This window comes from Teleopsis dalmanni, chromosome 1, assembly GCF_002237135.1.
Source record: "Teleopsis dalmanni isolate 2A chromosome 1, ASM223713v2, whole genome shotgun sequence".
Taxonomy (NCBI): domain Eukaryota; kingdom Metazoa; phylum Arthropoda; class Insecta; order Diptera; family Diopsidae; genus Teleopsis; species Teleopsis dalmanni.
This window is the reverse complement of record NC_051846.1, coordinates 8,593,647-8,610,173: the sequence shown is the minus strand read 5'-3', so window position 1 is coordinate 8,610,173 and position 16,527 is coordinate 8,593,647. Positions and strand designations below refer to the sequence as shown.

At 28.7% G+C, this 16,527-nt stretch overlaps 1 protein-coding gene across 3 annotated transcripts in view; it reads left to right on the top strand.

Moving 5' to 3' along the window:
* Window positions 1-16,132, top strand: part of LOC119671636 — a 40,700-nt gene extending 24,568 nt beyond the window's left edge. Inside the window, exons 2-6 of one of the 3 annotated variants that reach the window (XM_038082366.1) lie at window positions 10,143-10,263; window positions 10,361-10,499; window positions 11,152-11,345; window positions 11,504-11,622; window positions 15,976-16,132. In XM_038082366.1, coding sequence (XP_037938294.1) covers window positions 10,393-10,499; window positions 11,152-11,345; window positions 11,504-11,622; window positions 15,976-16,065 — 510 coding nt within the window. In that variant the 5' untranslated portion in view covers window positions 10,143-10,263; window positions 10,361-10,392 and the 3' untranslated portion in view covers window positions 16,066-16,132. Of the gene's footprint in view, window positions 1-10,142; window positions 10,264-10,360; window positions 10,500-11,151; window positions 11,346-11,503; window positions 11,623-15,975 lie in introns of those variants that run through there. The other 2 variants (XM_038082367.1, XM_038082368.1) reach the window with 2 other exon arrangements.
* The last annotated feature ends 395 nt before the right edge of the window (window positions 16,133-16,527 follow it).

Sequence of the window (16,527 nt, the reverse complement as noted above, 5' to 3'; positions counted from 1 at the left end):
CTATTTTTAAAAGCTTTCGGCTCAATCGTTTGCCGTCAAGTTGCCTCTTTGACTAAAAATAAATCCCAACACACTTTTCTTTAATAAACTTCGGGAATATTTCAGATACAATGTGTATTATATGAGGAAAGTATATAGATACTTTCTGTGCCTAATACCTACTACGCGGCATATACTTCAATTTGTTTGTTTGGAAAGCTTGAAATATGCTTTCGTATCTTTTTATTTTTATGTATTTTGATTCGTTTTATGCTTTTCATAAGTTTGTGTAAATATCAACAAAATATCAAATAAAACATTTGTAATAAAAATTGTAATTTTGACGCGTCTGTTTTTATTTGCGTCCATTTTGCTCGAAATGTGAGTAAAATAAATTTTAAATAATTTTATATGCTGTGTGCATTTGAGTAAAAATATTCAACGATTTCGAACTGTCATCGCTACTTTGCTTATTTCATAGCAATGACTTTATGACATCGAATTAAATTTATTGTTCTCATCAAATGTTGCAAGGAACGTTCTCGGACGGTATCGTAAACTATTCTATAATTTATATGAGGTTATTAGCATTGGAAACAGCTACCAAAGTCGGTCGTTTGTCTTAAAAAAAGTTAAAATATAAAATAAAATAAAAAATATGACTGATATAGCATATATATGTGAACTGATTTCAATTTGATAGTGCGTAAAACGTTAATTTTAAAGGGACGATTAAGAGTTCTAAGAATTCTCATAACTGAGAATTGATTTCTTAAATTTAAAATTGTCAAGTTGTCAAAGACTTAGTGCTAATAAAGTAGTAATCTTAATTATGATTAGACTACTAATTCGGGAGTAGATCTGAAGGCTTTGTTCGTTTAAGTCTTCTCAGCAGGCCAGATGTATTAGTCAGATGGTTGACTGTCTCGTTTGGATGGTGTGTAATCGAACTGATTTCGAACATATATTCCAGAAAACATTTGTTAGAGAGGTTACGAAAAGTATTAAACTACAATAACAAAAATACTTTTTATATTATTTTAATTAATTGAATTTTTGGCATCAGTGGTCTTAGAATTATATTTTGTATTTTGTATTATTTGAAAATAAATTTTTGAGACGGCGAGTGTCAAGGGTTAAACTCGTGCCCTGCCAAATTTCTGCCACCTGACACAAAGCCATACTTGACTTGTATGTTCCCACTTTTTTCTGGAGTTTTGTTAATGATAATGTTGTCTTGCTGCATTTATATTAGAACGAAATCATAAACCAGCTGTAGAATAATTGAAGTAATTAATTGTATTTATTTTTAATTGTTAAATTTCAATACTATTCTGTTAATGGAATAAAAAATTATTTAAAAAAAATACTAAGAATTAAGTTATTTTTAAGTAAAAGTTTAAAAGTTAATATAGTAAAATATCTATAATTGGAACTGCAATAATTCGAAAGTTTTGTGATTCGTCACAATTCTTAGTACCTCTCACCTAGAAAGCGCTGGAAAATCGGGTACTTAAATTTTACTAAAAAAATATTTATTTATAAGTCAGTTAAAAGTATGTGTATTACTCTAAGTACCTACCTACTATATGCGTTATTAAACCAATATTTTGAAGAATGTTTACTATAAAAGTGATTTGGTTCTTGTGCTAAGATTACTTTTTTGTTAATATATATGTAGCCTTTATCTACAATGATTTTGTGGATAAATTTTTCAACATTTTTCTGGACTAGTTTTGATATATACTTAAATGAAGTAACAGTTACGTGTCTGATACTGGGCATTACAGTTTCATTAAAAACTCAAATAAATATTACTAATGGTAATACTATATTTAATTATGTACAAAAAAATTGAACATTTTTTTAAAATAAACTCGAAAAAAACTCCATCAAGAAATCATTATAAGCATTCTATCCAACTAGTTTGTATCAGTTTCCTGTCCATGAACTGTGCTTCAAAACACAGAAGGTAGCCCGTTTTTTTGAACAATTATACAGAAATAATTTAAAATAATAATTTTTCATTTTAGTAAATTATTTCTGAGATGAATAGTTGGTAAAGGGAATGCAACAACATATCGCGACCAAATTTCATTTATTTCTTGCTTCTGATTATGAGGAGGATATTTCACCATTGTCTCATTGATTGAAGCCTCCATTACAAGGAATACGACATACCATCAAAAAGATAGATGTGTACATTAAGATCAGAGAAGTTACATGTGGACATATCCAAACTTCTTGCACCACTCTTAATGTTATGGTTTTTGGAATAATTCCGTTCAGATCTGAATCATAAAGTATAACAACTTGAACTTGCTTCAAAAATTTTATATCCCTTACATATATATATCTCTTGGAAAAACTTGGATTATGTTGAATTATTATTTTATTAAATACCATTTTAATGTCAGTTATGACGGTAGTGACTATAATACTTAATATGGTAGAAATTATTGTTTTTAATAGAGAGGTTTCGACAAGTAGGGAACTACAGTTTTGCAGTCTCAAAAAATTATTCACGAATAATTAAATATAAGAAATAATTCCAAGATCACTGATGATGGATATTGGGCCACACATGCAACAGCTGTATGGTCAGCCAAAAAATTAATTAAATAAGATAATATAAAAATAAAATTTTTGTTATAGTTTACTAATTTTCAAAACCTTTCTATATAATTTATTATAAATTTATATAAAAATTTTTTCTTGTCGAGAGTGACACGTCTTTATGACGAAAATAAACTATTTAAAAGTTTGACGGATTTGAATAGCCAAAAAAATACAACAACAAAAATTTTAGTTAATTTATTGAAATTTGTCTGAGCATACAACACTGTTTCGAGTATTGCCAGCTACTCATCATCAGTGGTCTTAGGAAATATTTGAATTTCATTTTTTAATTAGTTTATAGTTCGTATATAATTTGTTTGGACTGCAAGTACCAGGCTTAGAACTCGTGCCTGTTAAATTATATGCGACGACTAATCGTGTTTACTCACAATTAGCTAAGGCTGCATAAACTTTCAGTGTTCTAGTTTCAGGTTTTTTTTTGTCGCTTTTTCTTTTAATTAGTGACAACCAAAGCACTTGGCGGGCTTTAAATTAGAAGGAGCTTATAAAGTACAGCTTTATTTGGAAACACAAGTTCAAGTTTAACGGATTGAAACATTAGGTTTCAACAAAAATAAAACTATAAAAAAAAAACTATAAAATATAATAAATTTTTGTTTCTGGATTTTGAAATCTACTTAAATCTGCTCGTGAAAGTTATCTCTAAATATTTTGCCATTTAAAGCAATATGTCATTTTAAATAAAGTTAAAAATTTTTGAAAAAATTGAAACTTCTTTATTTTCCATTTAAAAATGTGATAAAAATTTAGTATGATTTTATATTTATTTTTAAAATTAAATTAAATTTTATTACTATGTCTTCCTTTCAGTATTCCCTGTTCTATAATTTATAGTGCAAATAGACTTGTACACAAATCTATAAAATTATTTATTGTCACATAAACTGAACTAATAAAAAATATAAGTACAGGATATAAATAATATTATGTTTTACACAAATCTGTTGCGGGTTATAAAATCAAATAAGATTACTACTCATGACTTATAGCTGTGAACTAAAATTTAAATTTTTTTATTTCGATTATATTCGATATATGTACATATATATATGTATAATTAATTTTAAAGCAATAAAATAAAATGCTTTTTATTACTGAAATTTATTTGAGTTCATCGCAATTACTCACTGCACAATATTTGGTTACTTTTGATGCATGACTTTAGAGAGAGAATACGAGTATTATTATTGCAATTAATTTTAGTTTATATTTTATTAAGCAGATCTCACATATATACTCGTATAGGTAAATACATACCGACTGACTACCCGCATGAATGTGATTTATCTATTTTTTTAAAATTTCTCTATTGTTCTTGTGCTAACCAATATAAAATCCGTAGTCGCACTTTACCGCTTTTGATAATGAAGTGCTTACGCTTAACTTTATGAGACAACGGAAAAGAATAAAATTTTATATGCGAGTTACACACTCGTCCATATTTGCAACAAAGTTTGTGTTGACGTTGCATGGTCTGTGCTGACAATGATGAGTGCGAATACGGGTACGAGTACGAGGCGCTCCTTGTACCAGTAAAAGTGACAATAACGACGTCCTTCTAGTTAATTAAATTTTACCCCAGAGGGTGTAAAAAGTCATTACAAGGCATTGATTACATCGGCACTGATTGAGTGCTTCGTCTATATACTTTTTAGTGCTTGTTTATGCCAGTGTTTATGTGCATGCATGAGTGTTTATGTGTTGGCTGAGGCTGTAGTTCGGAGTCGGTCCTGCCATGGATTGCGGTGCCTGTGGTTAAATATTTAATTTATGGTTGTTTAAAAGTTAAATTAACAAACGTCAAAGTTGGTAAAACTAATAGAAAAGTATTTTGTGGTTAACCGCTTCTATTTTAAATTTTAACTATTATTTTTACTACACTATATATGATTCTAATAGCAAAATATTAAGAATTTAAATTTGAATAAAAATATGATTTATACGCTGAATTAGAACAGATGCCATATAAGAGTTGAGATAGGAGTGCAATCCATTACAAGAATCTATAATTATAAATAAATTATAAATAAAAACCGCCCATTAAGATTAACACAAAGCAAAAAGTAGTATAAGCAATCACAAATTAATTATTAATTTATTTATTTTCTATTAATTTTATTTTTCATAGGGTTAATTTAAGCATGTGGCATCTTTTCAAATGAGTGTTTTTATTAGTTTCATCCAATAAGCTAAAAGTCCATCCATTTAAGTATCTTATACTAGTCTTATTAATTTCATCCTTATTAGGTTAGGTTATGCTGGCAGGTCAAAATGCTTACGCGTAGACCATTAAGGTTCATTGCAACACCAGATAAGAGTCTTATTTCTGGTATGCGCCACTCAGGATGCGCGTGTTAAAATCGAATTATATTAAGAGTTCAATAGCAACCTCAGGCATGTACTCCACTCCTGTAAAACTGACAGCCCTCAAGTGTTTTTGTCCAGTGCTCTAGAGAGCCGATCAGCTACACAGCAGCTGCTACAGAATTTCCTTTGCAATCGGCTCGTAGCATTTCCTGCAAGCAACGCTGCGAGTTAAGTTTAATTTGTACGCGTTTTATGTGACCAGGCTGTGACCTGTCAATACAGCAATTAATATTCTACCGTTCCATCGGCTAAACGATATAACATTTATTGTTTGAACTATCTTCGGTGTACTTTTCCTCGTATAGGTATATGTATATACATGATCCTAGCTATTCTACAGGTGTTTAAATTTCGCCACTTTTCATTTGATCTCGTTGTAATGTGGTCGTCCAGGAGTTTATGTATCTGTTTCAGTGGTCTGAGTACTTCGCTTGTTTGTTCCTCTAAAAGTCTTGTGCCAGTTTTAGCAATAGCATCAACTGTTTCATTTCCCTTTATGCTTTTACAACCAAGAATCCAGTACATATGTACAAAGGCTGCGGTTGCAGGCTAGTCTGGCTATAGCATCCTTGCATTCAAGAATATTTTTGAATAATGACCAGTATTCCATCTTTGTTAGTATGAATATGATGCAAATGTACTACTTCTTCGGTTACAAACAGTGGCAACAAACATTTCTAGTAAAATTTTTATACGAAAATGAAATTCAAACTAATGTAGAATACATTATAAGTATGAACCAATAATTATTTTTAATTACTGTAAAGTTTGTAATTGAATATTTTATATAAAAAAAATGTTAAAATAATTATTTGTTTTAAAACAAAATAAAAAAATAACACAAATATTAGTTGATTTTTATACACATCTATAAAAAACCACAATTCGCAAGAATATTTATTTAATAAAATAAAACAATGCAAAGAATCTGTTATAAAAACGATTTCAGTAGAAATATTTACCCATCTATTAGGGTTAGTTACAAGAGGTTAAAAGCAAATAAAATTAAATTGGGGAATTTGCTTTGCAGCGTATTCTCATACCACGTATATAACATAAATCAAAGGATTCATGATAAATCTAAAGTACTTGAGTTGAATTATGCCATGCATGCATAACTTACATTCTTATCCTTAATATTCCTTTTCTCATTATAACTTAATCAGTTTTCATTATCTCTCAGTATTTATTTTGTTTTATTTAAATTAAAATACACAACTGAGATAGATACTTTAGCATAAGTTATGTTTCCAACATTTCTTTTACATTTTAAAGCAGAACACATATTCACATACATGGGTATTTTTATAGATTCTATTCTAGTACAAACTATTATTCTCCTCTCTACCATAAAACTATTTCTAAACGATCATAAAAAAATCCAATTATCGCACTTAACGTCATACAAAAGTACCACGTTAACACACACATACAGAAGCACAAACAAGCTGGTAGATGGACTGGGTATGAGCGCATGGTTTCCCTGCACAGAAGTAGTGCTGCCACCATTTTTCATTGCTCTAGTATCTTTACTGTTTGTATGGTTTGTTGTTGGTAATGCTTCCGCAGATGTATGTTGCAAAAGCAGCAGATACATTTCACTTGCGGGTGCTGTGAAAGCAGTTTGCATTTAATGTGCTTCTATCATTGCTTGTGCTACTGTATATATATATATATATATATGTGTGTGTGTGTGTAGAAGTGAATGTGTATGAGCGTAGAAAGTGGAGTAATATTCAATTTTTTATTTCTTTGTCGTGATAAGCAAACAAATCCGAACATATAACTGAAAATCAAATCCTAATATTATTCTAAGGATTTGCTCTGAGCCTTAACACAATGACGTATTATATTAAATAATAAAATTGCTAGAGTTTCCTCAATCTATGCAAAATACCAGTGTCGTTATAAAATTTTTCAATTCGTATTATAGAAATAAATAAATAAATTTTGAATTATAGTTGAAAAGATTTTAAATATTTAAGTTTTTTAAAAAACCATTGAAAGATTAATTTATATGAGCAGATAAATGATAAATTCATGTAGATAAAAAAGACTTTATGTTTAGTATTCCATAAATATTGTACTTGACTATCATAATTCCTTACTTCTGGAGTTTGACATGAAAGTAAAATGAAGCACATTATAGTAACCGTAGTAAATTTTTTCCTTTATTAAGTTATACTGGATTCACACTGAGTTTTGTTTGTAATTTTAGCTGTCATCTTTGTGATTTTAGCTGTCAATTGTAGTTGCTTTCAATACAAAATGAAAATTTTTGACAATTAAAATCAGAAACAAAACTCTCGTGTGAGTCCAGTATTTGAGTAAATAATTGGAACATCTGTTTGGTAGTGAATACACTTATATCCATTCAAGATCATCATCTTTCTGTCATGTTCGCTCACCGTTAAAGGTAAGCTTTCTCTAAATATTTAAATTTGCATTTAACCTGAACTATGTTGTTGTTTAGGTTTCATTTAATGCCATTGTTCTATATTCTATGTGATCTCTCAAAATTTCTCTTATTTGGTCTTGATCTACACACAAAAATTCTTCTCGGCCATTAATTATTATCATATGTTATGCATGGTAGATTCTTACCAAACATTTCCTTAATATTACTCTAGACATTTCCACTCATTTCCGTCTACTTTTGTTGGCAAGCATCTTCTACATATTTTGTTTTGACTCTACTCTGAAATACATTTGTGCTAATACCTGTGATTCATTTAATATTATCACTTCATCATATAAGTGATGTCTCAATTCTTCGTTCACTCTCTCTTAGTTTTCATACAATAATTCTTTTGGTTCATTAATTGTCATCATATGGTATATTACATACTTTCTGAGAACTCTACATTATTTCTGATTAGTATGATATATAATAAATAAATTAGGACAGGGTTCCACTGCATCCTAACCTGAACTTTGTTTTCGCCAGAACCTAACCCAGCAATACAATAAATATTTAACCCATTCAAACAAGTTCGGAAAGTAATTTTTTCGGGGGTTTCTAAGTATTTATATTTCCTGCACAAAGTTTTATTTGTAATCTAAAGGTGGGAAGTGGCATCTATGTGTAATGAAGTCTCATTATTTCCTAGATTGGAGCTATAAACTTTCTAATATTGTTTTCTGTCATGATAATGTCATACTTGCAGGTTGCTCATAAGCAGCTAATAGTGCTGTCCCATCAATGTGATGTTACGTTCCAAACACTGGAGATGTTTTCCAGCGTTATTTTATAATTGGTACATATTGGTACTGAGTAATGAATAATGACATTTTTGAGTAAAATTCTATTCTTGGTAAAGGGTTGGTCATATTAGAAGAAACCTGACTCATCGATAATGCAAATATCAGACCTATTTTTATGATCGATATATCGCAGAATGATTTAAAGATTTGGGTGCCTACAACAGCCGCCACAGTTTATAAAACGAAATAATATTTTTATCTGCTAGTCTATGCAGAATAAGCTATGTTTATATTATGGTATTTAAATCGACTCATTTGTTGTAATATGTGTTTTTTTAGATAATATCTATACAAAATCCATATAAAATTTGTTAAAGTGATTTCATAAGTTCTAGTATAAATAGATTATTAATGAGTACATATTTGCATAGATTTCAGTTGTGTATATAGTTGAGTAATTGTATCGATATTTAAATAAAAGAATCTCTGTTATAAGTATCCATTAATACAGACAAGTTATTCTTAGTCATAACGCTTTACTAACATTTTAAAGCTCATATCTAATTCTCTTAATTTTTGTTGTCTGCCTGTCCTTAAAGCAGTGGATCCAATTCTTGAACCATTGTTTTACTTGAACACTTATCTTCGTAAGTGAACCATGCACTTATTTAGATTGCCATGACATTTTTCTTGCTGACTGCAATGTCATAGAAATATGAGAACAAACATACCCGCAGCTTTCCTTTGAGATTGTGATGCTGCCGACATACGAGTTCGACTATCAAGGCAGAAAAGCATGAAAAGGACATAAAATTAGTTACATGGCTGCAAATAAATGCATTACTTCTTTGTGCACGCACCCACTATACACGAAAACATTTTAAGTGATAGTGTGCAGCACAGTTATGAAATAGTAAAGCAGCGCTGTTGGTAATGAGAAGTTGAAGGATACGGATATACATTAAAAGTGACTGCGTGAAACTGCGAGTCTCCTGTAAAGGATATTTAAACGCTTGAACGTGAACGTGAACGTCTTCTTTTAAATAGTAGAATTGCAGTAGGTGTAGTGTCTAAGTCTTCAGAATTGTAGGCGTAAGTGTTGAAGTAGTCAACTACAGAGTTCAACTACAGTGGAACAAAACAAACAAAAATACTTCTGAGTAAAAGTGATTTCTGTTAGAAAAAGTTTTTGGAAAGTATACTTGATTTGCATAGTTTTTGTTTTTGTTTTTGTTTTAGTTACAATTACTTTATAAAAAATAAATGTTTGCTGCTATTGTATTTGGCACTATTGGCATACTTCGTTGCACAATGAAGACGCAATGAAATTTCAGTGAATGCGGCAGTCGATATTCTTCCACTTTTTCTGCAGCAAGGACTCTTCGTTTTATATTTAACTCGTTTGCAAAAAAATAAAAAAAATAAAGGAATTAAAAAGTCCTCTCCTCTTAAATGTTGGAAATGGCAAAATGGTTTTGATAAAGGGTATGAGAAAGGGTATGGGAAAGGGTATGGAAAGGGTAAAGGAAAGGGGAGGGAGGCTGTGTAGCACGAGCTAAAAAGTTTTTGCTTGTTTGACTCTTGTAACTGTTATGCAGCGAAATGTAAAATGTAAAAAAAAGAAGTGGATAAAAAGTGAGATTTTAACGTTGCCTGTTTCAATGCTTCAAACGTTCCAGAAGTGTCAAATACAACAAAATTTACAAAGTTTTGCCATTTGTTAGCTTAAGTGGCTTGTTGACGCACAAATTAACTTTGATGTTTTCCATTTCTATAAATGACACATTTTAATGCATTTCTATAAAAGCATCAGCAATGCTGAAGTTATTTATAAAACAGACAGATTCCTATTTATAATGCATGTAATTAAAAAATTCTTTTAATTTCTGTAATAGTTGAAGTTCCATAAATTTTAATTTCCAACACTTTTGTGCTTCCATTTTTAATTGCAGCGTGGCAGTCGTTATCACGGCCATCGTCATAACCAACGTTCCCAGTCGCTAAATCGCGGACAAGCGCTCTCCCAAGCAGATGTAAGCGGCATGTGGTGACATCGGGGTGCCTCTGGTAAAGGTAACTAAACACACAAAAAATATTTAATAATTTATTTTTATAAAATTTGATAAATGAAAATTTAATTCTATTTTAATTTTCATATGGAATTGCACAGCAGGAGGACAGACTGGTTGTGCTAGCTGCGCCATGGGTAATAAATTAAGCTGCTCCTGCGCACCGCTTATGCGCAAAGCTTATCGTTACGAAGATTCTCCATGGCAAACATCTCGTCGTCGCGATGGTCACCTTTTAAGGTAAGTCCACCATATATAGATGCAGTTAAATCTAATTTCTCATCACAATAAATGTTAAATGTTCTTTTGCAATTTTGTTAACAATTTAAATTCATTTATTCATTTAATTTATCATTAATGTTGCTCACAAATTGTTTATACTATAAGAAATATATCATTTAATTTCAAAATTTAACTTTTCAATTTAATTTTGTTTTAATGAAAACCAAATTTATTTTTCTTTCTTTTTTAATACAAAAATATATGTTAACCTGTCGTCCTCTACTCTACTCTCCAACGTCCAATTTATAAACCTGAAACAATTTTTGAAAATTTTTGTATGATCACAACAAAACCAACTAAAACTACAACTTTACTATAACTATTTTATATATATTTAATAACAAATGAAACTTACAAAAACTACTAATTCATTTTTGCATCAAAATTTGTGTATCTTGTATACGAAACCACAACACTGAAAATGTTCCTACGTATAATATATATTTAATTTTTGATAAAATTAAAAATCAAAACAAATTAATTTATTGCACAAAATGATTGGCTCAACTTCACAAAACTTTATAAAAATTAATAAAAAAAATATGAAATTATGAAATTATGAAATACAAAAAAAAAACATGAAACAAATATTTTGGCTAACAAACGCCAGTTCGTTCAGGTTGTGGGCTGAGGTATTTCACGTTTCGGCAAGCGGTGCTGGAACAGTTAAATGGCAACAAGTATCTGAAGATTTGGTTCCTGTTAATATAACATGTATCCAAGATTCACCCGAATGCGTTTTTCATATAACCGCCTACAACAGTCAAGTGGATAAAATACTCGATGTGCGACTTGTACAACCAGGTGAGTCAAAATTAAATAATTTTAATTAAATTAATTGAAAATATTAATGTAATTTAATTTTAATTTCATGTAATTTAATTTAATTTATTTGAAAAAAATTGAAATTTCTAATGACTAACACAAACCAATTTCGTATATGAATATTATTTGTTTTAAAGGTACTCGTATTGGACAAGCGTCTGAATGCTTCGTCTACTGGAAAGATCCAATGACAAATGACACATGGGGTCTAAATTTCACATCACCGATTGATGCTAAACAATTTCGAGAATGTTGTGTAAGTATTCTCTTACGGATCAGCAAAGCAAACGCCAACCACCACTCAAGTGCTCAAGTGCTTTTAAGATACTTTCAAAATTTAAAAGAAAAAAGATATTTGTTTGCTTTGCTCATACCGTCTAGGCAAGGTTCAGTGCGAATTCAACGCGTTTAAGTTATCATATAATTTAAATAATTTCAATTTTTCAATTTAAATTTTTTTAAGAAAAACTAAAGGAATTCAAAATTTTAATTGGTGGACTTTTGTAAAATTGAGTAACAAAAAAATTAATATTATTTCTATAATTGACGAAAAGATAAAAACATTTGCCTTGTTCATGCTTATACTCTGACATTTTCATTGTGAATTAAGTTCTCATCTTAATCATCCAATCATTGTGTTCATACTCATCAGTATTGTCATTTCTTTGTTGGGTTTTGTGATTTTGTATTGTATTTAATTTTGTTGAATTTGTTAAACAAAATCTGTGATGTTTGTATTAGTTTTTATTTAAAACGGTTTTAGTGATTTGTTGCATACTCATCTATCGCCAACAGCAAATACATTGCTTAGAATGTATAATATTTGCGTTGTCTTAAAGTGATTGCGCCTTAGTTTTTATTTTAATTGCATATCAAAATAGTTTTAATCCAAAAATTTATAAAAAAAAATATAATAATATTATATATTATGTACGATATAGTATAATATTCTATACCAACTATAACCGAATTTTTGTATAGTTAAGTAGTTATTGTATCTTATATATAACTATAATAACTGAGTCGCAAATATAATTAAAAATCTCTAAGGTTAAGTATGAAACCCTGAATTGTTTTTCATATAATTAGTTAAATATATAATTTTTTTTTAATACATTAAGTTATGGGTACCCTTTCCACGTTCTTCAGAATATAGTAATAATAGTCCACTTAACTATTCACTGACCGCATGTCTTTATTTAACAGTCTTCTGTAATAAAAGCTCAATCGTGATAAATTACATACATTGATCTATAAATACGTGCAATTGTTTTTGGGAATGAAATGTAAATTTCCTATTAGATATATAGAACATTTATTTATACTAATAAATATATATATGGGGCCTCACAGTTGTTAAGTACAAAATCATTCCTGACATCATTGTCGATATTTTCATAATTTTATAATTTGAAAAACTAGATAGATAGATTTCTCATATATAGAGCTGTGGTAAAGTTATTTTGACATCCTTTGACCGCAATGCTGGTTCTACTAACCTTTCACTACACATAAATAAATTCTAAACATTGATTAATATATTAAATATTAATTCCATTTATATTATTTATCCATTTTAGCTTTCAGGCTTCTATGTCCCTACTAAAATTATTAAAATTGTTAAGAATGCCTTTGATGCTTTACTCCTTATGTGGAACTGTCATTATAATAATTCCCCGTATTTGCATAATATCTAATTTTGAAGACTCAACCATCTGTTGCTTGTTGTTTGTAATTTTGGTTTTTATTATTAGACCATTTTTACCGGAATACTTTTACTTCCCGTCAAACCCAAATATTTCTATGATCTTTTGCTTGATTATACTCTTTAATTGTTGATGCGCAACAAAATATTTTATTCATATTCCGGACAATATCAGTCCTGGACTCATAACCTTCTGTGAGGTTTCTTGGAATGTTGACTTTGTCGCAATTGTAGTCCTTAGATGAATCGATTTTATGTGTACACAGAAGTATAACATTGACAAGTCTGCTTTTGAATAAACCGCAGATTGTTTTAATCGTTGTATAGGTACTTTCTTCATTTATCTTTCTTAATTATAGGTCCTTAACAATTTCGCTAATATAGACTTATGTTCTTGCTGTAATGATAGGCTTTTATTCTAGTAAGCTAGTTACCCACTTCGTTTTGTACTACTCTTTTATGTCAAGCAATTTAAAAAATATATAGTATTCTTCCGGTCTCCAGTAAGTTACTGGATTAATTACTCTACAGAGTCTATTTGCAGATGTCATTTTTTAGATACAAAAAGAATCTTGAAAATTTGAAGAATTTTTCGGTCTCTAGTGAGAATCTAGTGGAATAAATATATTTGAAGATGTTTTTGGAGGTGTAAATGGTCATATTCATATCTGAGTGAATTTCTGTATGGTTGCTATAGAACTCCGTTGCTTTTCGAGTACAAAAGCCAGTACGACTGCTTAATGTTTTTATATGGAGAAAATATTATACCGTACTTTCTGTAATTGCTATACTAGGTGGTACTAAGCATTACTAAGCCTTACTTTTCTGTGATCAATCCAAATTATTTTCTAAATTTATTTTTTAGTGCAATAGTCGACTTTGTGGATTTATACTGCGTCTGTATTTCATTGCAATTATATGGTTTAATGCACTATTTTTTTTTAAAAAGTGAATGGAAAGAATCTATATTAATCTGTTAGCTGGTATGACTGTGTGTATCTGAATAGAATATATGGAAATTAATTTTAAAACTATTTGTGTAGCGTTCGAATAAGTCGCTTGGAAGAATTTATTTCAATCTCAAAGTCGATATGATTGTATGCATGTCTTCAGCTTTTACCTTAAAATCATTTGTAATTCAATCTTTTATTATGAAGTTGTTGAGTATTAGTACCTTGTACTTATACAAACCCTCCTTTTCTAAGAGTATTCGGAATTTTTTCGTGAATATTTATATGTTTATTATTTTGTTAGAGGTTTTTTGCATTTTATAACTTTCAGTTTATTTACAAGTTCTGGTATTTCCAATTTAGTCCACGAAGCTATAAGTCATAGATCTTCGTTAATTGTTATGGTTACCGTTGAAATGTTTGTGAAAGCCTTACTGAATATTGTCTTCCATTAATTTTTGCTTACATATCATACAAAGAAAATTACAAAGAAATCAAAAATTATATGTATTTACTAAAAACATAATATCAAATATATCTAGTACTAATTTTAAGTAGCTATAATATTATATTATACTTAAAGCATTTAACAGTATTTTAGAATATCAATTGCTTTATTAGTAATCCCATTTATTCATCCACTATAATTTCTTCAAACTTATAACTTATTTAACTTTGCATTTGAAAATATTCATATTCATATTCATTAGTAAATCGTGAATCTATTAATCATTATTTGTTTTCATCATTTTTGCAGGTATTTTACGTTGTAAAGAAATACGTTAGTATTACCATGTATCCATTTAATAAAAAAATTACCTAAAATTACACAAATACACATTTTTCAATATAGCTAAAAATTAATTTTCGTCAAATGCCAAGAACGTCATCTTAATGTCAGTGTTTTTATAATTGCCACGTACTTTAGAAGTCTCTCATTTTTTTATTCTTAAACTGTAGGCATGCTTTTAGTTTAATTGGATGTTTTCAAATTTTAATTTTTAATAATTTATTTTTTAATAAATTAAAAGTGTAATGTAAGATTTTGTAGTACAAGCTATGCCCATAGCTTAGATGCACTAATATTATTTTGTACTCGTACTTCCCAAAAATACTAATACCTTCTAACAGCATTATTAAGCACTTATCTCTATTGTGTATATACAAAAGTCCTCCTAAGTAAAATCTATGTCCCGCTCTTTTTTTATGCTCTTCGGCATATATATAGTATATATCCTCTGTAATATATTTTTGAAAGATAACTCTTCCTCACTTTCAACTATATACCTTCTAAACTTTCCGTACTTCGATGTTTGTATTCGTACTAGTTTTTTTTCAAGCATTTCCTTAACATTCTTAAGCATTCTTCATGTGATTTTGTGTTTAATTTTACTTTCTGTTGTACTTATTTTATATAAAAAACTACAACTGCAGTTTTAAAAAATCAACTACTACCAAACTTTTTAAAGAGACAAACACTAAATTATTTATATTTATATTATATTCTTTCATTTCTTTTTCTCTTCCTCTTTTCACATTCAACAAACATCATTCAAAATTTTCGATTTTCGCTTCAAAACAAAAAACATTTTTCAAAAACGTATTTTTAAAAAAATTTAATATAAAAAATATGTTAAAAATCACACTAAACTGTGACTCTCTCTTTACTATACTTTCTCTATTCTTTTCATTTATTTTAATTAAAATAATTTTTTAATCATATAAAATACTTTTTAAATTAATACATTTTAATTACTTAAAATATAAAAATAAAACTTTAAATATATAAAAAAAATTGAATCGATTGCATTTAACGCGGCATTAATTTTCAATGAAATCCGAAATTTTTAATAATATTATTGTTGAAAAAAATTGTTAATAATTAAATAAATTAATTAAAAATAATTTAAAAATTTTGAAAATTTTGTTTAAAAACGTTAAACAAATGAAAAAGAAAAATGCAAAACGATTTAAAACTATCGCACGTATCCTTTACTATAACTCCCTTTCATATCCCATACATCCTGAGCCCGATGACTCCTAAAAGCCTAAAATCCCATTAAAAGAAATCTACTAAAAAATGGCGGTTAATCGTTAATTAAACTACACAAATGCACTTAATATGTTTTTTGTAAATAAATGTTTCTTTTTTATATATAAAAAAAAATTCAAAGAAAATTTTCAAAAAGTTTTGACTTAAATCAAATTTAAAATAAGCATAAATGCAAATACTAATTTGCTTATATTTTGGATACAATAAAATAAAATTAACTTTAAAGGATAATGCAATAATCAAATTATTTTTAATAGATAAAGTAATAACAATATTCACGGTTGTTGCTTAAGTTCCATGCCAAAATATAAAAATATATATCAAATTTTGCTATAATTAATGTGTATAAAGGACACTTTATTACTAGCTTCAGAGTTCTGTAACCAACGGTTTTCCACACATAATATACTATATAGTTTTAAGTCTAGTGTGATAGAAGAATGTTAGTCAGGA